This window comes from Grampus griseus, assembly GCF_964374135.1.
Source record: "Grampus griseus genome assembly, chromosome: 5".
NCBI classification, from domain to species: domain Eukaryota; kingdom Metazoa; phylum Chordata; class Mammalia; order Artiodactyla; family Delphinidae; genus Grampus; species Grampus griseus.
This window is the reverse complement of record NC_138998.1, coordinates 112,895,958-112,922,889: the sequence shown is the minus strand read 5'-3', so window position 1 is coordinate 112,922,889 and position 26,932 is coordinate 112,895,958. Positions and strand designations below refer to the sequence as shown.

The 26,932-nt window shown below is 34.8% G+C and overlaps 1 protein-coding gene across 1 annotated transcript in view; it reads left to right on the top strand.

The window, feature by feature from the left end:
• Positions 1–26,932, top strand: part of ROBO2 (roundabout guidance receptor 2) — a gene marked incomplete at both ends in the record, with an annotated part of 574,004 nt that overhangs the window by 515,249 nt on the left and 31,823 nt on the right. Inside the window, 6 exons of the mRNA XM_082654134.1 lie at positions 3,599–3,781; positions 12,913–12,955; positions 14,372–14,499; positions 19,581–19,862; positions 20,256–20,381; positions 25,152–25,308. Coding sequence (XP_082510260.1) covers positions 3,599–3,781; positions 12,913–12,955; positions 14,372–14,499; positions 19,581–19,862; positions 20,256–20,381; positions 25,152–25,308 — 919 coding nt within the window. The remainder of the gene's footprint in view (positions 1–3,598; positions 3,782–12,912; positions 12,956–14,371; positions 14,500–19,580; positions 19,863–20,255; positions 20,382–25,151; positions 25,309–26,932) is intronic.

Here is a 26,932-nt window from a genome sequence, read left to right as displayed (position 1 = left end):
AACAATTGTATGGTAACTTAAAATAATAATGTTAACTAAGATTATTTTAAATCAAATGGAAAGTTTTGCTTAACTCGTATTATTTTAAAAAGACTGAGTGATCAAGTGGATAATGAGTACCTTTTAATTTGTTTATATATCATACTTTTCAAATTTTTCTATGAAATAAAAAATAATCTAATAAGTAATATTTCTATCTCCTTTTCATGTAGTTAGAATACACAATATCCAAGACATAATTATAGAAAATAGAATTGTACTACTTGAAATAAACACACACAGACACGCACATGCACACACACACACACACACACACAAGCACAATTCAACCTGGAAAAGGCTATTTGTCCTTGAGAGATTTATTTCTTTTTAATATCTACTGTTGTACTGAAGAAGCCTTTAATTGTTTCTTTAATTACCCTTGCATATCTACCTCAACATCTTGTCTGATAACCATATCTACACAACTGTTATTCCTTATTTGAAAAGTGATTTAGTGATGGCTAATCTCCATTTCTCTTTCAATTTACGCTTTTCCTATTGTCTATTCAGTACTGGAAACAGCACTTGAAGTGACTCAAGCTCTTCCTCACTTCCCCTTTGCTTTAATTAAATCATGTATTGGCATTTGATGTAATTTATGGCTGATAATTTTAGATTTGTTTTATGCCAGACAATGTACTGTTTCATCTATTCCTTCTCAGCTTAGTTTTTATTCCAAAAAGTTACATTAAGGGACCTTTAATTAAAATTTGTATAAATATAATAAATAGCCTTACACAGACTTAAAAGTAGTATTGTTCTTTTATTTGCTGTCTCCACTGGTAAGGTGACTTTTACATCAAAATATCCATAATTTTATATGTTTGCAATTACACACACACAAATACAACCAAATACATTTATATATATAAGCATCAAACAGCATGTCATATAACAAAATTACATTGACTTAAAATTCTCAGTAATCTTGCTTAGTAATATACCTATTGTTTCCTTAATCATTTTCCTATTTCACGCTTACCTTACATAGTTGGTAATAATATGTGGAACAACTGCAAACTTTCACAGTAATAGGTACAGTCGAATCTGATGTGTCTAATTAATTTTTAGTCCAACAAATTAGTTTTGTTCTTCATTACTGTCCAGTGGGAGGAAGACATTATATTTCATTATATTTTTTTGTCTGAAAGAACAATGGAGTGTTACAGGTCACACACATCCCATGTCTGTGCTCTAATTAGTCCAACTGACGACATTGTTTTAAAAATACTAGCAGCACAAGAAATACTCATACACTTTGGGTAACATAAGTAAATTTTTCATTATCTTCAATAAGACATTTTATGGATCTTTTACACAAATGAAGGACGAATTTTCTTTTCTGTTTGTGCTATAAGGTGTTTTCTTTTTAGTAACTACTAGTGTTTAACACAATCACCAGATATATGTGTTGATATGTCTCAAGTTGAAAATATGAGCTCATTTTAAATACATTTTTGATTATGTTTATATGTATAGTAACTAAGAGCAGATAGATTAGGAGAATGAACCAGCTTCAGTACCTAAGTGAAGCTAGTTTTTAAATCTGGAAATTAACACAAAAGACGTTTCAAGAATGGAATATTAGACTATAAAAAATGCTAGCAGCTATAACAAACAAGTAGGCATACAGATTGGCTTAACAAAATAAAAGTTTCTTTCTTATTCATAGCCCAGTCTAATATGAGTCAGCAGAATGGAGGATGGGGTTTCTACCCCATAAAATTTTTCACGGAACTTGGCTCCTTCCATCAATGGCTCTACGTCTCTTAGAGCAGGGGTTCCCATCCCCTGGGTCGCGGACTGGTAAGCACCAGGCCGCAGAGCAGGAAGTGAGAGGCGGGCGGGCAAGCTTCATCTGCCCGTCACTCGCATTACCGCCTGAACCTTCTCCCCTCCTCCACGCCCGCCCGTGGAAAAATTGTCTTCCACGAAACCGGTCCCTGGTGCCCAAAAGGTTGGGGACCACTGTCTTAGATGGTCAGCATCCTGCCGCAGATCCCTCGTTTCTATCCAACATGCTAGGAAAGAGAGTGTGACGTATTGTCACAGTGGTTTATGGGTCGGATCCGGAGGTAGTATGCATCTGCCTGTGTACAATTGGCTAATATTCAGTCACTTTGTTGTACTCAGCTACAAGGGAGGCTGGGGAATATAGGCTAATTTTCTGCCCTGGAAGAAAGGTGAAACCTTGGTAAACAAGTCACCTATTGTTTGCGGGACTCTCACATCTAGATAATTTACAACTTCTATTCCCACCTGAGTGGCCCTTAAAGTAACTCTTAGCCTTATATGGGCTATAATCACTGTGTTCCTATTAACCTCTTTACATACATCGTCTCAATTAATCCTCCCAAATAAATGAAATAGTACTGTTGCCAACTAACAGAAACAGGGATTCCAAAAGATTAAGTGCCCTACATAAGCTCACTGCTTACTTAGCTAGTAAGTGGCTGAGATGATACTCAAATGTGGAATTTCAAAGACCTTGCACTTTCTAATATATTACAGTGCCATGATAACTGAAACAATGAGAATTACACATTCCTGTGATGTGATATGCTGAAATTTGCCATTTATATTTTGCTTACAATTTATTTTTTAAGTATTGGATTAGTTACTAATGAGATATGATATTAACATAAGAAATCACTTAATTTCCAGTGCCTGAATTCATCCATCTCTTAAACACATAAATCTTTGCTCTTCAGTGATATTATGATTCCGTGAGTTTTAAACCTGTTTAAAAATGTGGATTGAGATTTTCTTTATTACCTCTGAGAGGGCTAAATTGTCAGACACATGACTACTAGAATCATCTTAGTCCATATTTAAATGTATGTTTTTGTTACATAGACCTTAGAATTAATTTTCAAGTTGTTTTGTATCCAGCTTTCAAGTGGATTTTCAAATTAGTTTCAAATACGTTAAGGACATTTAGGAATTTTATCTTTTCATGATGTTTTAACTGTAGATACTAATCTCTATGAAAAGATATTTACATAATTGTCATTGTTTAATATAGTAATTTTAATACCTTCCAGAAAATTAAAGTATGTTTGATCAAAATAAGACCTTTGGTAGAATACTAAAGGCAATATTTTGAACATTTTATTTAGGCAGTGCTGTAGGGGGAAGGTAATTTTCAAATACCTGGCGTTAAATGTTGTAGTTGCTTTTTTTAAAAAAATGAGAATTATATTACAAAATGCTTTACCTAACTGAAGAAAGGTTACTATTATTTCAGCTCACAGCACTTGTTTTAGTATTTATTTATGAGGCAGTAAATCAAGAAGTGGTTCTGAATCTGTCCACAGCAAAACAAAACACAAGGGAGCAATGTTCTTAATCACATTTCAAACTTATTATTTGATTCTTTTTCTGAAACTTACAAAATATGCTTACCAATAAATTGTGACAGGCTCAGGACACAACAAATATTACCTGCTTCAAAGAATGTTCTGATCTTCTGTGCCTTTGGCATACCATATATGTATTTTTGTGGGGTTTTTTGTCTTAATATTTACTAACACTAACACTGTTGTTTCTTCCATAGGGGGAAGGAATGAAGTTGTCATTACTGAAAACAATAACAGCATAACTGAGCAAATCACTGATGTTGTGAAGCAACCAGCTTTTATAGCTGGTATTGGTGGTGCCTGCTGGGTAATTCTGATGGGTTTTAGCATCTGGTTGTATTGGCGAAGAAAGAAGAGAAAGGGACTCAGTAATTATGCTGGTAAGAGGCTATTTCCAGCTAAAAAAATGTCTTATCTTTAGAAATACGACAAAATTCAAGGGAAGGAATGGAATGGAATAACTGAGTGAATGAATGGATGTTTTGGGCTTGATTTAAACAATTACAGACAACATGCTTTAATGCACTGCTCTTTACCATATCACATTATGACCATAAGGCAATCTTTTTGCTTGTATCTCCAAGGAAGCATAAGAAGAATGCACACTGATAAAGTGCTTAGACATTTTTCTCAACTAGTTCAACACACACACACACACACACACACACACACACACAGACTTTGCATGCTATGACACCGTTGTTTGAAAAGTGAATTTAAGCAAGAGCATTCCTAAAATGCTCAGAAAAAAAGAGAAAAGATTTGAAATGTAGTTCTTTGTATTTCATGATACAGATTACAATACAAACTGTGTCTCAGATGGAAAATACAAACGAAGCAAAAAAAATCTCACCAGGATTGATGAGACTGATGAGGCATGAATTAAGTGATTTACTAGTCACTTAAATAGGATGTCTATTTCAAAGGGACCAATAGGCATTTTAGAAGGAAGAAAAAGGAGAAGCAAAAGAAGCAGCAGAAGAAAAAGAAGACCGTTGGTGTTCTACTTATTCGCAAAAATGTTTTCTTCTTAGAATCAAGAACAGGAATTTTAAGGATGTCCAAAATTATGGCCTTCAAAATACTTCCAAGGAAGAGAGAGAGGGAGAAAATTATCAATCAGTGATTGAAAAATGAACTCAATACCGAAGCTATATTCAATTACAGTTTAAATTGCAATAATTTTAAGTACTTTCTCTAACAATGATCATCAAAAGAAATTGTCTCACAATATTTCACACTTTGTAGAATTTACAAGGGAACAATTTTAATTTGCCATCATCCTACAAATATTTTAAAATTTTTGAGATATTTTATTCATCTTCTATTTCTAATTTTTACTTTAGTAAGAAACATAAATGTGTTAGGTGACTTTGACAGAGGCTTCAATTCTTATTAAGTTTATCCGCTGCTGTAGCTTGTAGGTGTCTGAGCTTCTGAGAATAGTTCAAAATAAAAGAAATAGCACCCACTTGGTTGCCTTTCTTGTTATTCGATAGCATTTAAATACGATCATTTGACGATCACACTGTGGCTCATGTCTATATTTTGTGAAAATAAGTTTATTAGTTACTGGTTAGAACAAATTCCCAGGACTAGAGAAGGTAGTATAATGTATCCATTGAAAAGAGCCTTTCATGCTTTGTGACTTGCTATTGCTCTGCCATTCTCATTTCTCATTGGTTGCTGATGCCAGCATCCTTACGCTTTGTCATCTGAGTGCTTTATCATCCTACCAGTGAGTGATTCTTCCTGGAAAGGTATGCTGGGCAATAACTGCTGAGTGTCAGAGTCATGAACGTTAATGATACTTTAACGTAACTTCTTGTTTTGCAGTCCAGTCCTCTGCTTTCATTCCCTGAAGGTATTGTCCATCAACCTGTCTGTTTAGTCAATCACCACGTTCCATTTCGTCTCTGTGACACGCTCATATAAATCACATGAGAAATAAGGAAGAACGATTTAATTCAAGGACTATTTTTATGTTTTATCTCATTGCTTGGCTTTAGTGAAAATAATAAAAGATTGACTATGCTAGCCACTTCAGTACGAAGTTCTAAGATGCCACGTTTGGAGTGTTGCATTTTTACCCTACACACATCTTTATTCACTCACTCCTTCAAAATAGCATAGGTCTCGTAATTAGTAGTTTAGGTTTTTAGTAAAATTATGTCAGATAGCCTTTTTTCTTCTTTTTTTTTAAACAGCAGTTCTTTGCAAAACCTATGCATTTAATTTAAAAATATCTGTTGGTCTTTGAGCTTGACAAGAGTAGTACATTTCCTGTTATCAGTTCTCATTGTGATTGATATCCATCTACTTGTAGAACTACTAACTCGGAAGGTGCTATGCACTTCAAATATTTTGGAATTAGGCCAAGCCACAGAGCAGCCTTTCTGAACCTTTATACTTAATTGATCGATGGCTGACTCTCAGAATGGATTCACCTTCAGCTGGTAATTTGCCTTCCAGCAACTGCTGTTCTCTTCTAGGTGAGAAGCAAATGAAAATCCAAACCACAGGTACTTAGTATTGCATATCTGACCTGGCGATATTCTCTACACATTTCCCTCCATAAATATCCTATCCTCCACCTCCTGGAATTTTTATATTCTTGAGAATATGAGGATTTTAAATAGGAATGATTAGTGTAGTATGTATTTATCATATGTTTAAATTTCTGATATTTCATGCATGAGCTAATGATCCATTTTAAGAGCACAGGGATTTCGTACAGGGATATTTTTCTCTGAAGTGTTTTATAAAAATTATAGAGAAAATAGTCTATGTGTACTAGTTCTGTTTATTTTTGGTTTTCATAAAAATTTCTCTGGAAATCTTATAATTTAACAAGCATGAAAACTAAACCCAGTAACATTAAAGCAATGTAATTTTACTCACAAAATGAAAAGTCTAATGTTTCCACTTTTTACTACTTGGTAATATCTATATAGTTTCAAAATTTTCTTATTGATTTATGATAGCAATAACATTTTTTTTTCAAATAAATGAAAGTTTACTTTGGGATCGGTATTTAAATTAATTTATAACAAAAACTGTCTTCATTTATTTCAAACCCCAAATTTGATCTTGGATTATACTTAAACTCTGCTGCAATTGATGTAAATTAAGAAACATGCATTTTAATAACGCTAGACTGATCCGAAGTAGAATTGAAAAGCAGGTAAAATTTGATTTCAGCACTTGCTTTTTCCCACTTCATTCCAAGTCTTCTTAACCATCACAGGTAGATTTTATTTTATTTTATTTTATTTATTTATTTTTTAATTTGTTTTTTTTTGCGGTACGCGGGCCTTTCACTGTTGTGGCCTCTCCCATTGCGGAGCACAGGCTCCGGACGCGCAGGCTCAGCGGCCATGGCTCACGGGCCCAGCCGCTCTGCAGCATGTGGGATCTTCCCAGACCGGGGCACGAACCCGTGTCCCCTGCATTGGCAGGCGGACTCTCAACCACTGTGCCACCAGGGAAGCCCCACAGGTAGATTTTAACCACCAGAGGGAAGTTTTTAACTAGTGGGGAGAAGATATAACTCGCAGAGTGGAGAATCTAACTCTCGGCAGGATACTTTCCACTCACTCTGTACAGGCAAAAACTCACCTGCTGATTTTATTGTGGCTAATCTTTGATTCTCCATCTCCATGTGGAAAATTATATTTGAATGCTTAAAAGGAAGGTAAAAACAAAAAATGGCATGCTACTCAGTGTTGATATTTTTCTTATGTTTCAGAGGATTTAACATATTGATCATAGAACACTAGTGGATTAGCACCTTAGATTGTAAAAGCAACTATCAAGAATCAAATGTAAACTTATACACTTAAATGATCTGAGAGTAGAATTTGGCCTGAACATGTTTTGCTCCTTTACATAGAAGAACTTGGAGGTTTCCCCAGGGCAAAATTACACACTAACTTCCTATTCAGTTTTTTCCTATTTATTCTTTATTTAAATTCTTCAGACACAAACACGCACAACAGCTTTGCTCGTGGCTCAAAGAAGGGCAGCTGGAATGAGAAAGGTATCCTCATATCTCATATTCTACATGAAATCATTTTATATTTTTCTAGAGTAACATGCAGTGTTATTTATGTTAATCTTCATTGAACACTAACAGTCTGCTTGTCACTGCATGTGAGGTTCCTGACTGCCTGAAGAATTCACTACCTGAATTACCGGGTGAAATAGAATTGTAAACATGTTTAGGCAGAAAATACTAGGTGATTTTGAATCTAGAGTAAATGTTTGATTATATGTATTAATGGTATTTGTGAATAGAAAAGTGAATGACATAAGTTTGAATAAAAGCCATGCAGCCTTCATGAAGATTCTATATATTGTATTATAATCTTCATGAAGGCTACACGATTCTTTTCAAACTTATGTTGTTCATATTCACAATTTTTAAGTCACCAACTTTTTAATGAAAATAAACATTTTCACTTTTAAAGGGGTGAGTTCTATTTTATGAATATTACCTTTGAGGAGAACAGATTTTATTAAACTCAGTAAATATATATAATTTAATAAGTGAGCAAATTATGAAATACCAAAACACTTCATGCATAGGTTTTAAACCCTTGGTGAAATTATTTGACAAAATGACCCTAAGACAGCTAAAAGATTTGATGGAATTTTTATACTCTGATTATCTGGGCTTGAGTTAATGCTTATTAAAAGAGGATTAATCTACATTCATAGTTGAGAAATAGCTTATCAGGAAAGGGAGTGAGGCTTGGCTGGCAACATTAAAGTTTCCATTTGGAGTAGGAAAATGTGGCCTACTAGAGATAGGCACTCTGAAAGCTTCCTTACCTCAAAATGTCAATTTACCACGTAGCTCTGTTTCCCTTCCCCCTCAATTCTAGAAAGCAAGAGATTAGGATTAATCCTGTCAGATAATAGTAGAGGTACTTTGTGTATGATATGAACTTGCAAAATCTCTTTACCTTATATCTTTTATAAATATTGCAATAAATTCAGAATATTTAATGCAATTCTAAAACATTTAAGATTGTGGTGTCTATAGAGCTTTTTGGAAACCTTAGCACTAGTCAGTCAGTTTTAGCAATAAAAAGTTCTCTATGTTGCTCCCTTGAAAATTCTTAATTTTAGATGCTAGCAGAAACTCCTGGTAAAGATTCACACTTATTTCAAATTTAATTCTGATAAGCACAAAGTTACCACACTGTGATTATGAAAATAGTGACTAGAGCAAGATTGTCCAACCACCTACCCTCCCCACCCTCTTGCTTTCAGCTTTAAGGCAGTTCAACATCTCTGAAATGAGAGCTACCTCAAAACAGCTTTCACTTTGTTGTGGCATTTATTTTTATGTTTTTCTCTCTCTGCACACACAAAAAATGCTGATCAAAACACCAAATATGACTTCCATTTTAGGAGTTCTGATTGTTCATCCTTAGCGCAGGCTGAGTGGCCATGGCTCGTGGGCCCAGCCGCTCCGCGGCATGTGGGATCTTCCCGGACCGAGGCACGAACCCACGTCCCCTGCATCAGCAGGCAGACTCTCAACCACTGCGCCACCAGGGAAGCCTTCTAGTCTGCTTTTGATCTCATGGTCTAATAGAACTCAGTTATTTTTGGTCTACTTTTCAAAATGGAACAAATCTAAAAGTTTTAGAGCATGGGAAGAAAAGGATACTCGAAAAAGTGTTCTCTCTTTTTTCCTTGCTTTAAAAAGACAACTAATCAACCTTATTATGTAAAGGTATTGTTTTTTGTTGTTGTTTTTCTCTCCTGATAGAAACATACAAAATTGAAGATTCTCATGTATATCAAATTGTATCCATGGGCCATTTTAAGTCAATTATGTATTTACATAATGACTGTGTATTTTTGCCTTTGTACAGTTGGTATGCAGAGGTACAAAGATAAATGTCTTTATGAAATATTTTGACAGTCTTTTAGCGGTCTAGAACCATTTGAAAACAGTTTAATGCTTTGGAATACAAATAGGAAATCGATATGTCTTGAAAGTTTTGAAATTTAAAATTCTTTTATTCACAACATTTAATCCTCATTTGGTAAATATGGACCATATCATAGAGTCCATACACTAACACAGCTGTAAATTAACTTGATAATTTTTTTTTCAATTTTTTATTGTGGTAAAATAAACATTACATGAAACTTACTATCTTGACCATTTTTAAGTGTACAATTCAGTGGCATTAAATACATTCATGATGTGCAACCATCACCACCATCCATATCCATAAATCTTTTCATCTTCTAAAACTGAAAATCTATATCCAGTAAACAATAACTCCCTATTCCCCCCTCCCCCCCAGCCCCTCACAACCGCCATTCTTCTTTCTGTCTCTATGATTTTGACTACTCTAAGTACCTCATAGAAGTGGACTCATACAGTATTTATCTTTTTGTGACTGGTTTATTTCACTTAGCATAATGTCCTCAATATACATCAAAGTTTTAGCATATTTCAGAAATTCCTTCCTTTTCAAGGCTGAATAATGTTCCATTTTGTCTATATGTACACTTTGCTTATCCATTCACCCATCACTGGTTGCTTGGCTTGCTTCCACATTTTAGCTACTATGAATAATGTTACAATGAACATGGATGTACAAATATCTCTTTGAGACCCTGATTTCAATTCCTTTGGAAACGGAATTGATGGATCTTACGGTAATTCTATTTTTAATTTTTTGAGGAACCAACATACTGTTTTCAACTATGGCTGCACCATTTTACCTTCCACCAACAGTGCATAAGGGTTTCAATTCCTCCACATTCTTGTTAATGCTTATTTTATGTTTCTTGCATAGCAGCCAACCTAATAGGTGTGAAGTAACAGCTCATTGTATTGGGTTGGCCAAAAATTTCGTTCTGGTTTTTCCGTAAGATCTGAATGAAATTTTGGCCAACCCAATAGTTTTTTTTCTGCGCTACGCGGGCCTCTCACTGTTGTGGCCTCTCCCGTTGCGGAGCACAGGCTCTGGATACACAGGCTCAGCGGCCATGGCTCACAGGCCCAGCCGCTCTGCGGCATGTGGGATCTTCCCGGACCGGGGCACGAACCCGTGTCCCCTGCATTAGCGGCGGACTCTCAACCACTGCACCACCAGGGAAGCCCTAACCCAATAGTTTTGATTTTCACTTTCCTAATGATTACTGATGTTAAGCATCTTGTCAGGTGCTTATTAGCCATTTGAATGATATCTTTTGGATAAGATTTTCAGTGCTGCATCATAATACTTTAAAATTTACAGTTTATGAAAAATTTACCATTGGTAAGTACATGAAGTTAAATACAACTTAATTTCTGTGCTTCTGCTTCAGTTCTCCTCTTTTGCTCTAATATCATTTATTGCTCTGACAGTAACAGAAAATTTGGGTGAGGAAAAAGAGCATCTAAGTTAGAGAGAAGGGCTCAGCTTCTCCCCATGTATCTCCTAAGCAGCACATTTGGAGGTGTAGCCCATCAGTACCTGCTGATTTGCATATTCACAATGATATTCACAGCATTATCTTAGCTCTCTTTTACCAGAGTAAAACAATCACTTGATAGTCCATTAAAAATCCACATAACTAGGAAGTCACATCAGATAGAAAGCTAATTAGCTGTACTGTTTTCACATTTTGTGTTTTTTCCTCCTAATCAGGCCTGTATTTAATACCACCAGTGCTCAGTTCTTCTCAATAATTGTTTCAGATCAATTTTTTATTGTTGTTCTTAAAAGCAGTTATTAAAGGGACCCAGTGTGGTGTGGATACACTGCTGATTGTTGATTCCCAACACCTGAATCCATCAGGAAGCAGATTAGTGATCAGTATTCTTTTATTTTCTCCAAGGAGCTGTCCATAGCCAGTCGTGGGCAGGTACAAAGTTTATGTAAGGATTGTTTTATAATTCACTTGACAAGTTACCTAAAAACTTGATACGGCAATGTACTTCAGGTGCCAAGATGTTTCTGAAAGCACTGCTTCATGAATTCCTGAAAGAACCTTAGCCATCTTATTGCCTAATTATGATGCCATGAGAGATATATCCTTAGATGACCTTAGGGAAGGGATTGGGGAACTACATTTAGAAAGTTATAAGATCTAAAGAGTAATCATATTTATTAGCTCAAACTTGAGAAAGAGGTGAATGATGGAGAGATTATCCAAATGAGAAAGTATTTACTATGTGTGCACTTTAAGTAGCAATATGTTCTTAGTTTATTAAAAATATGAATCAATTCATAAAATTTTATTTTTACTTTTGCTTACCAAGTAATCACAGGAAATCTAATCAGTATCTTCCAAAGATAGGATATGTTGGATTCACATCTGTAAATGGTATTTTTGCCTTCATCCCCAGGGATTGGTTTAGCTGATCCATACTAATTTTGGTGAGAATTGCAATTTTGCAATCCATAAACTTCTAATCACCAATTTTTTTTTCCCAATGATTTTCTAGTTAAGTAATTTTGTGGCAAAATTTGGTCGAAAATAATATGAAGTTATTTATAGACTTTTTTCCACTAATCATGAATATTCACATCTCATTGCAAAAACAATAATTTTAAATACATTTGCTGCCTTGGACCCTCCCTGCAGTATGCATCATATTACCTATCTCAGATCTGAAGCATTTTGAATTCCAAGTAAATTTAGCTGCAAAGGTTTTGGATATGGGATGATGGACCCAAACTGATATTTACCTTCTTTGGCCAATCCTTGAAGCCCACTTTCATGTTGTTAGCTTTGTAGAATGGAATCTAGTGACCAGAGGGAGTGGATTCTTCAGCTGTGGCCCTCCTGGATACTTCTTGATATTGCTAATAAGTTCCACAGTTTTAAAAAGGACTTAAGTTTTGTAATCATTATATACAATTGGAATATATTCAGTATCAATTATTTGAAAGTTTCATTTTTGTAAGAGTTGGCTAATGAAACAAAGCACCCGATACATTATGTATTCTCCATTCATTACAGTTCATGTCTTTGTAATTATAGTATTTCAACTCATAGTGCTTCTTAATGTCCCTAAAAGGATCTGTGATGGGGAGGAATGTGTTGTCAATCAGTACTTTCACTTGTTTCATTAAAAGGATATTATCTGTTTGGACTATCCTGTTTCAGTTTCAACTATGTGCATTTTGCATTATGCCCTCTGATTAGGACACCTCTATGTTAACATTAAAAGTCATGATTTGATAATTCCTCGTTATTGCATGTCGATCTTCCAATACCATGTATATACCAATTGACACCCAAATAAAAATTGCCCCTTTGACTTAACCATATGTTTGGCTTGAGGAATATTTCAATGTCTTATTAAAGATGGAGCAAATGATAGCTTTGCTTTAGGCCAAACCACTGCTTCTTATTCTCTGTACAATTATGTTAATTATATTTTGTTAAAATTCCCAGAGGTTTCAGCTCTAAACTAGGGGCCAATATGTAGTTGTTATTAATCATAATTAATATTGACTACTTGTGTATGTTTCTTTTTTTTTTACAGTTACATTTCAAAGAGGAGATGGAGGACTAATGAGCAATGGAAGGTATACTGAGGAGATTTCTTAAATTATTATTTTTAATCAGGACTGAGGAAACTCTATAGTAAGAGGCTATTATTGTAATAAACAATCACTTATAAGTGAGAATTCTAGGAGGAATTAAACGGCTCACCACAAGGTTTAATGGCCTATCTGTTGTGCACTTTAGAGGAATCAAGTCCAGATGTTTCATATCTCCCAGAGGCCCCTGAAGAAATTAGTAGTAAATATCACAAGGAATGTATTCATTTGTTAGCAGGATGTTTATTGCATTAATTAGACATTAGCAAATGAAGTTGCTGTTGTTTAAGACTCCTTATTGGTTCTCACTAAATTGCTGTGAGTGAACAATTACACATAATCGATCACAAAGTAAATGATTCATGGATGATGAATAGGCTGTAGATTGATCAGACTGGATTCCACAACTTTGGATACTCAATTGAAATTGATAAAAGTTGATAACAAACCCATATATCCTCATCTATTTTCCCTTTGCCGATATGGAGATTGTAATTAGGCTCTGGTAATAACTTCCAATCTCCCATTTAATCAATATTTTAGCAAAAAGAGATTAGGTCTAATGAGAGCTAGTGGATGTAGCAAGAAAGCAGTTGGATCTTCTTATTGCAGTTTCCATAGAAACACATGTTTCTCTTAGGGATTGTATCACAAAGGGTCTATCAGAAAAAAAAGTACAATGACTATAGATGTTGCTGTATCTTTGTAAATATGCTAATAATCTGGAAAGTGACCAGAATCCCATCTTTTATTTTAAAGATGGGAATTCTTTATTAAATAGAATATGAAGGAAGTTTTCTTCGTAGATTATATACACATGCTGGATCAGACCACAGTGGATCTTTAAAAAAACCTTTAATATTCTCCTAACATTTTCAATTTAGAGAACCTGAAAATGTGCTATTGATGGAACAGTATAAATACTGTTCATTAATTTCCCTTAAGTTCCTTGCCTCTAATCAAGCATGAGGGCCCATATCAGGGGTTATAGCCTATAGGGGACAGATAAATATGGGAGCTGCAGGAATTAAGGAAGCAATAGTTCAAAGTCCTGGAAATGGCTGATACTGAGCAGTTGTTCCCTTGAGGTGCCAGTTTATCATCAGACGTTGTTTCGGGATGCTGCTATGTTACCAGTTTCCCACCAGTTTCAGGGAAGACGACTGAATTCATTTGGGTATCAGCAGAATCCCAGGCAGCACTCTTCAGCTTCCACTGACAGGGTTGATCTATATATAGCCTAGTGAACTGCTAAAGTTCCTTAATTCTTGAGAGCCTACAGATTTTAATTTGAAAGTGAATTAAAATCTTAAATTCTTTAATCCATTTTAGTTCATGAGACTGATGTCCAAATCTCTCATTGAGTTCCATGGATTGATTTCCTTTTAATTCCTGTTTTAGCCGCCCAGGTCTTCTAAATGCTGGTGATCCCAGTTATCCATGGCTTGCTGATTCATGGCCAGCCACGAGCTTGCCAGTAAACAACAGCAATAGTGGCCCAAATGAGATTGCGAATTTTGGGCGCGGAGGTAAGTTATGTTTTTCAAAATTTTTTCGTTTATTTGTTTTCTTGGCTTTCCTAGGTGTTTTGAAAAAGGCATACTAAAAAGTATTTTCTTCCATAATTAAATTTAGTGATGCACATGTACATATAATGCTGTACATTTGCTAAGTATTTTATTATAAAACTGTTGTATCTATTATCTTGAGTAAAACTAAGCTTTTAAGGACGTCATCACTAACCAAGAAGATAAATATTCATAATACATTTGGTTTTGGAACTATTAGTACAAGATTACGAAAATCAGGAACGATGCTGCCAAACAGGGCTTATGATTTCAAACTAGTCTTTTCACTTCTCTGATTTTCATTCAATATATATTTATTGAGCATGTCCTGTGTATCTGGCACTATAGCAGACGGTAAAAATATAATATCATATAAGGAGCAGACACTTAAGTAAGTATAACAACATGTTGACAGAGAGCTTTTCTGTAGTTCTACAACTGATAGTACCCTAAATAAAAGACAAAAAATGCTAAGTGCCTGACATGCTAAGGTCTTCAAAAATTGGTACCAGGGTCCTCCCCATAGGTCTTTATAAGGAGACATAATTGGACCTACTATAAATAATCACCACCTTCCTCTCTCCATCTTTTCATCCAGTCACTAGGAGAGCAATGGGTTTAGAGAAAGATGGGACTAGAGAAGTCTCAGGCCCCATTGTTCCGTTCAGCCGATACATGAGTTTTTCCTTAGCAGGGGATTGTACAGACAGTAAATGGACTGGAGCTGCCTTGCCAGTACCCCAGATGAAAGAGCTGACCCCGGGAGTAGGAAAGTTCTATGAATGGAGTATTATTTAAGCTGATATATGAAGGAAAGGTGGGGAGTCAAGAGTGTGTAGAAAGTGTGTAAAGAAACCTACTGTGTTTCAAGGCCCAGAAAGTAAGAGAAACGTTGACCTATTTAAGAAGCGAATGAATTTCCTAATGACTTGAGTATAGATTGCAAGGCAGAAAGAGTGGTAAGAAATATAGAAGGACAGGTAACAGAGGGCCTTCTGAGCTACACAAAGACTTTAAACGTTGGCCGAAGGATGTTCAGAAGCCATTGATGGACTTTTAGAGGAGAATGCTAGAATGCGAGTACTGTTTTAAATCATCCATCCTGCTGCTGGGTGGAGAATGGAGATAGTGTGGAAAATTTGGGTGATTAATTAGGAGAATAGTGCTGTAATCTAAGAAAGTTCATGTGAATCCACTGGAGGATTTCTACACTTCTAGGTAGAATTAATGTAGGAGACCCAGGGCTGAGCTAAACTATCCTGAGTCCATTATAAACCTCAGTGATGGATTTCACGTGTATGAGTGTATAAACATATTGACTTAGAAGAATAGTCATGGATATTGGCATTTTCTCTTTACAAATGTAATATCAATCCAAGTTTGAATATAATTAAAATAGTGTTTCAAATAATAACGTTACTAATTATTGCACAACTCTGCATTGTGTCAATACAAACTGAAAAAGAGGGATCTCCCTCCCATTCTCCAAATAAGATGCAGAAAATGACCAGCCCTACCTTATAGGTGTGTAATGAGAATTAAATGGATGACTAAATATACAGGTTTAGCACAAAGCTTGACATACAATCAGTGGCCAACAGGCATGACTGGGGAGTAAATGATAGAACAGAAAGTAAATTGTATGACTCCTCAAGAGTCTTGCTTACCCTCTGTAACCCAGTACTCCCCGTTTAGATTCTCACTTGCCCAGACCCTCTGATAGTGGTGGCTGCCTCCCCTAGGTGTCCAAACTCTGAGCCCTGCAATTATAGGCTACTACTTTACATTGGGTAGTTCTATGCCCAAGTATCTCCTCACCAAGGAGATGCCCTGCCCTACCCACTGCCTTTGAAATTCTGGTCCCAAAGCTTTTATCAATCAAGGAATAGCTGCCTGTCTTTCTTGTATTTGTATTGGAATAACACGCTATTCTATCTACATATCAAGAATTAAATGCGCAAAGATGGAGAAAGTGTTTTGGTTTTGGTTTTGTTTTTTTCAGTTTCTGGCAGACTACATCAACATCTAAAATGTCTCAGTCTAATTTAGCCAAAGGGTACATTTGAAGATTTTCAAGGTTTCCTTCCATTTCCACTTCATTTTCATGACATGAAAATATTTCACAGGTAGCTATCAAGGCCAGGACAAAGTTTTTGCAGGGTTTACTGTATCTTTTTTCAGTGTGACAAGTATTTTAAGCATTTACTATGTACCAAAGATAGGATTTTTTGCAAATTTTATTTCCTTTGCACAATAAATGTAGGACATGGATAATTATATTTCCATCTTAGAGGTCAAGAAATTAAGGTTTATCAAGATGAAAAATTTGAGATCTATGTGTAGAATCCAGATCTAACAGATTTTAAAGCCTAGGTTCTTTTATTTACACTGTTCTGCAGTTAAGGTGGGATTCACATGTATGATTGTATTACCATGTTCACTTAGAAGAATAATCACGGATACTGACATTTTTTCCTTTGAGAATGTTATACTGGGACTTCCCTGGTGGTCCAGTGGCTAAGACTCTGTGCTTCCAATGCAGGGGGCCTGGGTTTGATCCCTGGTCAGGGAACTAGATCCCACATGCCACAACTAAGAGTTCTCATGCCGCAACTAAAGAAAAAGATCCTGCGTGCTGCAACAAAGGTCCTGCGTGCCGCAACTAAGACCTGGCACAGCCAAATAAATAAATAAACATTAAAAATCTAATTTAATTTAATTAAATAAAAATTAAAAATCACACCAAATATGTCAACTTTAATAACAATAAAAAAAGAATGTTATACCAATACATGTTTAAATGTAATGAAAATCGTATTTTGAATAATAAAGTTACTAATTATCACATGTCTACATTTTGACAATACAAACTATAAAAATTCATTTAACTGTTCAGTAAGTGCTTACTCTTTGCACAATGCTAGGTGAGGAATTATGGAATTAGAGACATAAATCCCAGGTACTCCTGTCCTCAGCTAATTTAAGATACAGTGAAGGGGACAGTCATTCATACAAGTAATTATTCCAAGCAAAAAGAAATAAATGCATGTGTAACCAAGGTGCTGAAAGACTGCAGAATGAAATCATGAGTAAATCCAACTGGAGGGAAATGTTTCTATAATTCATAAGCATAGAGAGATTCTATTTCTAGAACCGTAGCTTTGTTCGGTGCAGAATAACATTATGAAGGATTAGATTCTCGGACTATTTTTTTTCCATTTTTAAACATTTAAACACACAACAGTTCAAAAACTTGCAGTGCCTCACAATATAAATCTAAAGCTTTGGAGAACATCATATTCAAGGTGTTGGGAAGCTGGGGTCAATGCTGGAGAAACATCTATCCAGTTAATATTCATCAGTGAAAGACATGGTGGAGGAAGTAGAAACAAAACCCTAAAAACTTCCCTAGAGTGGGATATATTCCCTAGAGTCTTGATATATTATTAGATATCAAAAGTTTTTGATAATAAAATGATACTGACCTAATGCTTTAGAATGAAATACGTTTCTTTGTCATCAAATTTTCTAATTAGTTTATAGCTAAAAACAAGAAGGGCGAGAAAGTAGTTACAAAATTCTGAATCCAAGAACAATTTACTTGCTTATACAACTTGGTGAAATATTACAAATGTGAACATGTTTAACAATCTCACTGATATGTATTTAAAATAGTCATTTAATAAAGTACATATATACTTAATTATAAAACAGTTTGGAATTCCAGACATCAAAACCCTCAGAGAGACCTAAATTATATAGTGCATAAAATATATTATAAATGTCTTGTTACTGTTGCTAAAGAAGATCATTTTTAGCTTTTGTAAAATATAAAAGCAAAATTAATATTTTACAAGAATCCTTATTTCAAGTACTGTTGGGTATCATCTCATCTAAAAGTTTTAGGATATTTTGACTATTTCAGCATTCTCCTTGTGATGATAAGCTGGTTTTGGTACTGAGACAACCTGGTTCATTATTACAGTACTAGAACTAGTTGAAAATTTCCCATAATGAAGAGATCAAGTGGGTTGATGACCTCATGTCCTATGAAATGTGACTTTCAGAACATACATTATTAAGGAGCATAATATAATTATATTCACTTTAACTCTGCATGATTAAAAATAGTATTAGTGTGTGTGTGTGTTTTTGTGTTTTTTTTCTTTTTTTAGATACTAGTATCTTTCTTCTGGGAAGGAAAGTGAGTGCTCAGGAGAGAGGTGGCAGTTCTGAAATAAAAAGCATCATGTAAAGATAATTTAGCACACCAAAGTGATAAATGGACTGATTGATATTCAGTGTTGTTCCTAAATTTTAATTTTATACTTGCTGTGTTACAACTTGAAACTATAATTCTCCACTTCTAAGATTTGGTAGCATAAACTAAACTCGCTAATCACTCATTGCTTTTTCTATAGTTAAATCCTGCTGTATTGTGAAAATGACTTATTCATGAAAATGTTCCTTTGTTATCCAATAAAAAAAAATTGTTACCATTAGTTACACTCCATTTCTGGAGCTGTGAAATCAACCCAGATAAACAGCAAGTTGAAACTTCAGAAGAAAGTGCCTCATAGTTTGGAGAGTATAATTTTGGACATGTTTGCATCTATTTAGCAGTTATATTCCATGTCTCTTGGGATAAAGTGGAAAAAGATGCTTTAATCCATGATTTGTAGATTCACTTTTGTCATTGCTTCAGTAAAGAGCTAACAATTTCTTAGATTCTAAAACAGAATGAGCATCTGAAAGCATTTTTTAATAGTGAAATATACCAAACTTCTCATTCATGGTTGAAGAAAATGGGGGAGGGGGTGTGTTAACCAGTGAGACATGAAGGACGAGCTGTAGGCCTGCCTGTCACAAGGCTGATAGCTTGGTGATGGTTGTATATCATCTACCCTTCATTGGCTCATGAAGCCCATCTCAGCTGAAATGCAAACGTGTGGCATGACACGTTTATTTTTCATCTTCAGTCCTGATAGTTTTGGGCTTCCTGTGCATCATTAAATTGTTTCATTTCCCTATGTTCACCACAGATGTGCTGCCACCAGTTCCAGGCCAAGGGGATAAAACGGCAACGATGCTCTCAGATGGAGCCATTTATAGCAGCATTGACTTCACGACCAAAACCACTTACAACAGTTCCAGCCAAATAACACAGGCTACTCCATATGCCACTACACAGATATTGCATTCCAATAGCATACATGAATTGGCTGTTGATCTGCCCGATCCACAGTGGAAAAGCTCAATTCAGCAAAAAACAGATCTGATGGGATTTGGTTATTCTCTACCTGATCAGAACAAAGGTAACAATGGTATGTCAAGTCCTTACTTCCTGAAGAGTTATTTTCATATCATTTTTGCATGAGATAGAAAGTAGTATTTGTTGTTCAGTTTAGTGATTCATCACCAGGTTCACTACCCAAACTAAAAAATATACCGGCATGTATTCAGTACCTTCCACAATCCCCACCACCACCACCGTCGTCACTATCACCACACACCAACACCAATCAGTTTCATCCTTTTAGCTCTTTTTTCAATAGTGATCAATAGTCCATCTTGACTTCCATTAGGCAGGATAGACAAAACATGCCTCCACTGTCCTATGACATCTGCTTCTGAGTTGCTAACTGCATGTTCTGCATGGGCTTGTGCTGTGAACTAATCACATGATGCCACTATGACCTCTGCCCTTTAACCCTTAGCCTTACTTTACATCCCTGACTACCGATTGGCTGAGGGATTGTCTAATAGAATGCCACACAACCAGTCACAGGATTTCAGCACCACCAGCTCTCACAACAGCTCAGAGAGGAGTGGCAGTCTCTCAGGTTGGTCTCGTCACAGTAAGGAGAAATATTTGTTTGTCACCAGCATATGACCTGTGTTCCTAACAACCATGAAGAAGTACCTGGATCACAACTCACTGTCAGACATTTATCTTTCAAATAACAATAACAGTTTATCCTAATGAAATCATGATTTGGGGGAGGGGGGTAAAATTCACCATCACCCTTTATGTACTAATTATACAAGGATGTATTCAGGGAAAAATAGTACCATTTTACTAAATACGAATTATTAAGGATCAGATGAGTTTGATCTGCCTTGAGCCCTGCTTAAGAGTCCAGAGAACTTTACAATAAAAAGATCTTGTAGGAAAGTCAACCCCATGGTGTGGACAGCAAAAGATGAATTCAACAAAAATGCAAATGATTTTGGCAATTGTTCATAACATTAGGAGTCTGGTGATGTGACTTCCTATCTTTGGACAATTTTTCCGAAATATTATGTAATAGTATTCTATTGAATGATATTATTTAGAGTAAGGTCCTGATACCATGCTAAACGAGAATGTTAATATGGGACATTATTCTTTACATTTAATTGCCAAAAAACCCCTAATCTTTCCTATTGATAATTCTTTTGTGCTGTAAATTTTCATATATATTCAAGATACAACAGCTGAACTAACAGTCTGTACTGCAGGTATTGTATAGCACACGTGGGGAAAAACACATTTTACTGGAAAGAAATATATACCTATCATAATGAATATCAGTGATTTTCTCTAGGCCCAAGGATCCTCATCTCTAAAATGAGGAGGTCCTAGCAGACATTCTAACTTTCAAACATAACATCTATGTTGTGTATGACTGACGACTTTATCTGCACATTTCTAGTTGATGCCATGACCTTACTTGCTTATTTTTTCATACTAATGATATACTATTTATTTCTATGAAGTTTTTTTTTAACCTCAGTTCCTTAATAAAAGATTATGGTGTATTATGATATGTCACAGGCTACGAGGCATCAAAGCCATAAAGAGTTAATTCTTTTACGTCATTAGGTTAACATTTACTAAATGACTTTTCCTCAGAGGTAAAACCCTTTCAGTCTGAAAATGTTAATGTTCTCTCTCCCCTCCAAAATGAGCCATTTGCTCTTCTTACCTATTGGTAGAATTAGATACATTGTAGAATGCAGAAAATTTTAAACATCTGTTATGAATTTAAACTGGCTTAATTATATAGGGGAATTTTTTTGAATAAGCTTATATGTCATTTGTACTGTCATTTATTTATGAGGAATCCCACAATTGTACTGAATAATTAAAAAATTAATTTTATCCTAGGCTTATTTCATTCAAGATATGCAAAGTCTCAATCAATATATATATATATATTTTTTTCTTTTTAATCTATATATTGTAAGCCATGGATTGTTTAAGACCTTCTGTGAATTCCTTATTAAATATTCTGTATATCTTGATTACCACTGAGTTTTTAAAGTTATCTTTGGAGTAATTGTAAGCAGAACATGATTCACAATAGTGCTTACTGCTTTTTTGAATCCATTAATCTGAGTGACATTTATATATATATATATATATATATATGAATTATATTAACTACTTCATCTACATTTGAATACAAAATTACTTAAATTGGTGATAGAAAGCATTCTTTAGGAGGTAAGAGTGATGAGATTATTCTCTTCTTAGTTTAGTCAAATTGAGCTTAATATTAGTTTGTTTTGTGCTTATAATCAGAGGTATGTTTCCTAAAGCTTAGATTTAAGGTCAAACTTCCCTATGGATATTGGATCATATCATACTGATATTATAAGATTTTCTTAATTTGTGCACAGTGATAAAACAAATTTAAAATAATCACAGTAATAAAGAAAATTGGACATTCCTGAGTTATATGAATGAATTTCTCACCCTTTTTGAAACACTCTTATGATTTATTAAATACATAAGTTCTTAGCACTTCTCTTAAAAAAGCCAACCATTAAAAAATATAAAACTCAGATTTTTTCAAAATAGTATCTGCAATCATAATTTTATATATATACATGCATATACAACACAGTGCCAGTAGTAATAACTAAATCTTTTTATATGCCAGTATTTGTTTAAAATAGACTATAAGTTTAATTTTAAAATGAGCTATTTTCATAATTTTCTTTACATAGAAATCATTTGTTCAGCATAAGTAAATATAAATCCAAATATTTACATTTTCAGTTGAAGAGGGACGGATCAAATATGTTTGCAAGTCATCAAAATATGTTCCCCTAAAATATAATGCAGGCAGTTCTCACCTTAAAATGCTTGATGATCTTTGGTGGCAAGTAAACAGCAACACAATGAATGGGTTCACTTAGATCAAGATACAGATCTCAGATAGAGAATTTAATTTTCTTAGCTCATATCATATGCCACTATTATGCTAAGAGCCCACCTCTTAACTCATTCTAGAGAAGACAAAGCATGTTGATTGATAGTCTTACCAAAAGTACCCACAATGAGAGGCAGAAATATCCCCCAAAGAGGGGAAAGTAGACATTGTATGGAAAACCCTCCCAAATTCCCCCTATGAATCACCTCTGCTTCCACAGCACATTTTTAAGTAAGTTGTTTGGAAGAGTTGATAATGGCTTTCCTGACCTTGGACAAGGATTTCAACAGAGCTGGGTTCAGAGCTGCTGAAATTGTAATTTCCAGTAAAGCTGCTGCCTTCTAAATTGCTTGTTCTCTTACAGTGTGAATACGGACCACAAACACAGAAAGAACCTCTATTTTCTCATCTATAAAATGGAGATGTAAAAACTTCCCTATTTGTGTCACTCAGTTCTGGTGGTGATCATATAACATTTCTAAAAGTGCTATAAAAAGTGAAAAGAGCATAGTACACATATAAATATACAAGGGATAAAAGAGGTACAACTAGGGAAAAGCTATGAAGAACACACGCCCAACCCATTCTTCTTTTAAGTATTGAGACATAGTTCTGATACTACCGAGAAAGATACAATCTTGTTTATGATTGTTTTGATCAAGAAACAAAGAATTAAGGCTCACCTACCTTAAACACAAAAATTACAGACTTAAATTCAATCAGGTTTATTATTTTTATTCTGAGAATAGGGTTATTTCTGGGATCCTCATTGGGGTAGGAGTTGGGTGTGGAATGGCTTTGGAAACAGGTAGGATTTAGTTTGCTTTGAGATAGAGGAGATGGGAGAGTGTGATAATGGCTGGCATTTATTGAACATTCTATATATTCTGAGCCATTTATATGCCTTATCTCTTGTAATACTCAAAATAACCCCCCAAGATAGTAACTTTATATTTTTTTACATGTATGGAAATTGAGGTGATATCTATGAATAACTTGTCAAGTAGGTGAGAAACTAGTTTTCAAACCCAGAGATCCAGCTCTTATCCTCAAAGCAGAAGATACCTGTTCTCCTTTCTCTTAATACTTCTTCTGCCAAAGATAAAAAGTGAAAGGAAAGGTGAAAGCACTCAGTTTTCAGGGATGCTCTTTTAAATATGTTTGTATTTGTGCACACTACCTAGAAAACAGACATAATTCCATAATTGGCAATAGTGTATACGTCCAGTTCAGTAGTTTCATCACTTTCTGGCACTCAAAGTTATTATAATTTTCTGAATTGGCTGATGCAGGTTAGTAATTGGTAGAAGAAAAGAAATGAGGTAAACTTCAGTGGTATCTCTATTGTTAGATAGCTCTGCTACAATTTGATGCTCATAACTTTTAGTTCCAGAAAGATGTAGTCCAAGGGGTCAATACCATTTTTTTTTTTGGAGATACAGCTATTGACTGTAGTGGGAGTGACAGAAGTTGCTTAGGTTCCCCTGAAACATTTTTTTGTCATTCTGCTCAAGAAGTACACGTTTCTGCATCCAACTGTGGTCCACTTGGGAAGAAACTTGATGTACTTAATTTTGGCGGAGTAAAAAGTACTGCACTGAACAAATGATAAAACTATATTTTTATATTTTTTAAACTCTATTTCATTAAGCTCTGGTAATTCCAGATATGGCTTATATGCTGCCAACCTACTTTCTGCTCTTGTTTTGTACATGAATTCATTTGTATTATGAGAATACTGAAACTGATTACTCTATTTCCATTAATCTTCCCCATATTTGGAATTTTAAGAAATGTTATGCTTAGACATCTGGGAACTACTCTCACTATATGCAAAAATAATTGTGCCATTCATTAGTCAGAAATTCTATAAAACATATCATTGTGAAAGATTTATAAGTATCCTCCAGATTGTAGTTGATTGATTTTTATAAGTTACTTTTGAGAGAAAACTGTTACTCGCCTGGATTAATTAAATTGAGTAAATTCTAATGGAAAAGTTTAGCCTGTATCCTTAGATACTGCATTTTCCACCGAGACAGATTATGCAAAGGAGCATTATAAACGCACTAAAATCTGACATTTGAAAGAATTTGTTATGGTCCATTATTTCATCTAACAATTGAAATGTGGAGGCAGCAAACGTGAATAAATCAATAAATTAGCTTTTGCTACCGCAGCCATGTTTTTGGTTCATTCAACTCTGCAGTTAATGCATTGTGAAAGAAACAATATCATTTTGAGTGATTTATAAAAATGTTTTTCTTATTATATCATTTCATTGTTTATAGCTTTTAACAGCTGTAACATACTGATTCTGGTGTTTTGAAAACATAAATACATCTTCCTGCCTGATATACTCTGTTTCTTGTGATATTCACTATGTCTGAATAAATGTATTATTATTTTCAGGTGGGAAAGGTGGAAAAAAGAAGAAAAATAAAAACTCTTCTAAAGCACAGAAAAACAATGGATCAACCTGGGCCAATGTTCCGCTACCTCCTCCCCCAGTCCAGCCCCTTCCTGGTACAGAGCTGGAACACTATGCAGTGGAACTGCAAGAAAATGGGTAAAAATATCTCATATACCAGCAAAATGCCCAGGGCTATCCTCCTTTCTCTGTTATGCATTTTTGTCTTGATACTGTGTCGTCTTCCTGTTTTCCCTGCCACCTTCCCAACCTGTTCATTGCTCCCCCCCCCTTTTATTGTTTGCCCCATCTATATATTTTTAGCTGATAAATACAACACAGCACATATTGAGGACGTAGAATCCTTGGCCATCAAGTGCCTTAGATTGTCTGCAATCATGATAATGCAGCCTCCATTTATAATATTGCTTGTTAGTTTGAAAGCAAGTAACCCAGAGCTCTGTGAACTAAAGAGGCACTCCTGAGAAGGGCTGAAAAGGAAATTAAAATAACCTTCTTCATCATCTCTCGCATTTCTCTAATGACTTGATGTCTGGCCATAGCAGGGCGCCCACTGTTGAGCTCCATCACAATGGGATAATTGTAGGGATCTGGCCAGTGGGTAGGACTTTAATCATCAGCTTTGATGGGAATTTAGGGGTCCAAACAATAAAGGAGGTTCAAGCCAATGCACACTCTGTAACAAAACCTTTTAAGTTAGAAAATTTCCTTTAAGAGTTTTAAGTTAAGTGACCAGCTTCCTTATTCTTTCCCAAACATCTCACAAGAATTGGTTTGTTTTCCTCTGTTAGTTTAAGTGTTAATTGATTTTGAAGTAGAAAGACATTGATACTGTTTATTTTTTAATCCAAAAAAAATAGCTAGTCAGAAGAAACATAGTCTCTTTTTCTATTTTAATAATTCTAAGTGCTCTGTCTTCCTCACAATTTCCAGGTCACCCATTGCTTTTGACTAAGAAAAATGCAGAATAGAGGCAGCTTTTTATTCCAAGTTTTCCTTTATTTAGAAGTATTTAGGTATTAAAATATCTCAGTTTATTTAAATAATGATTTTATTTCTTATCTTGTTTTACATAAAGATCACATGCACATGCTTATAATTTTTTCTCCATCTCCTTTTTTCTTACATAATTGCTGTCTTTGAGGTCTCCAGATTCATTTTCCTAACTAGAACTTTCTTTATCACATTTGCTTCCGAAAAAAGATTCCATTTGCTTTTTCTTTCAGTTACCTAATATATATACACATATACTCTATATATTCATTATATACACAGATAGATAGATAGATGGGCATGCATATATATAAATAAGCATACCTCCATATTTTTTCTCTATATCTTTCTTTCCCTCCAAAGGGCTTCATTTGCTTTTGTGAGATTGTAGTTCCCATATATATGCATGTCAATTTTATTATACTTTTGTTAAAACGTTCACACCTGAAATAGGAAGTTAAAAGTATACCTTCTTTCTCTGACTTTTTTAAAAACAAAATTTTGCCCATGATCTTATGTAATACATATCAATAATAAAATATGTCAGTGTCACACAATTCCTAGGCAGGGAAGCAGGGAACAGAGGTGTGTATTTCATAAGAAAATATTATTACAGGGCTTAGAAAAATGCATTTTAAAGGCTGTAATTAGAAAATAAGAAAATAGAACTTGTAAACTGGGGAGAGAAAAGTAGTGTTGTTAAACATTTACAAACATAAAGTCTTGAACTCAGATAGCGTAAATATTGTAGGTAATTTGGAATCTTGAT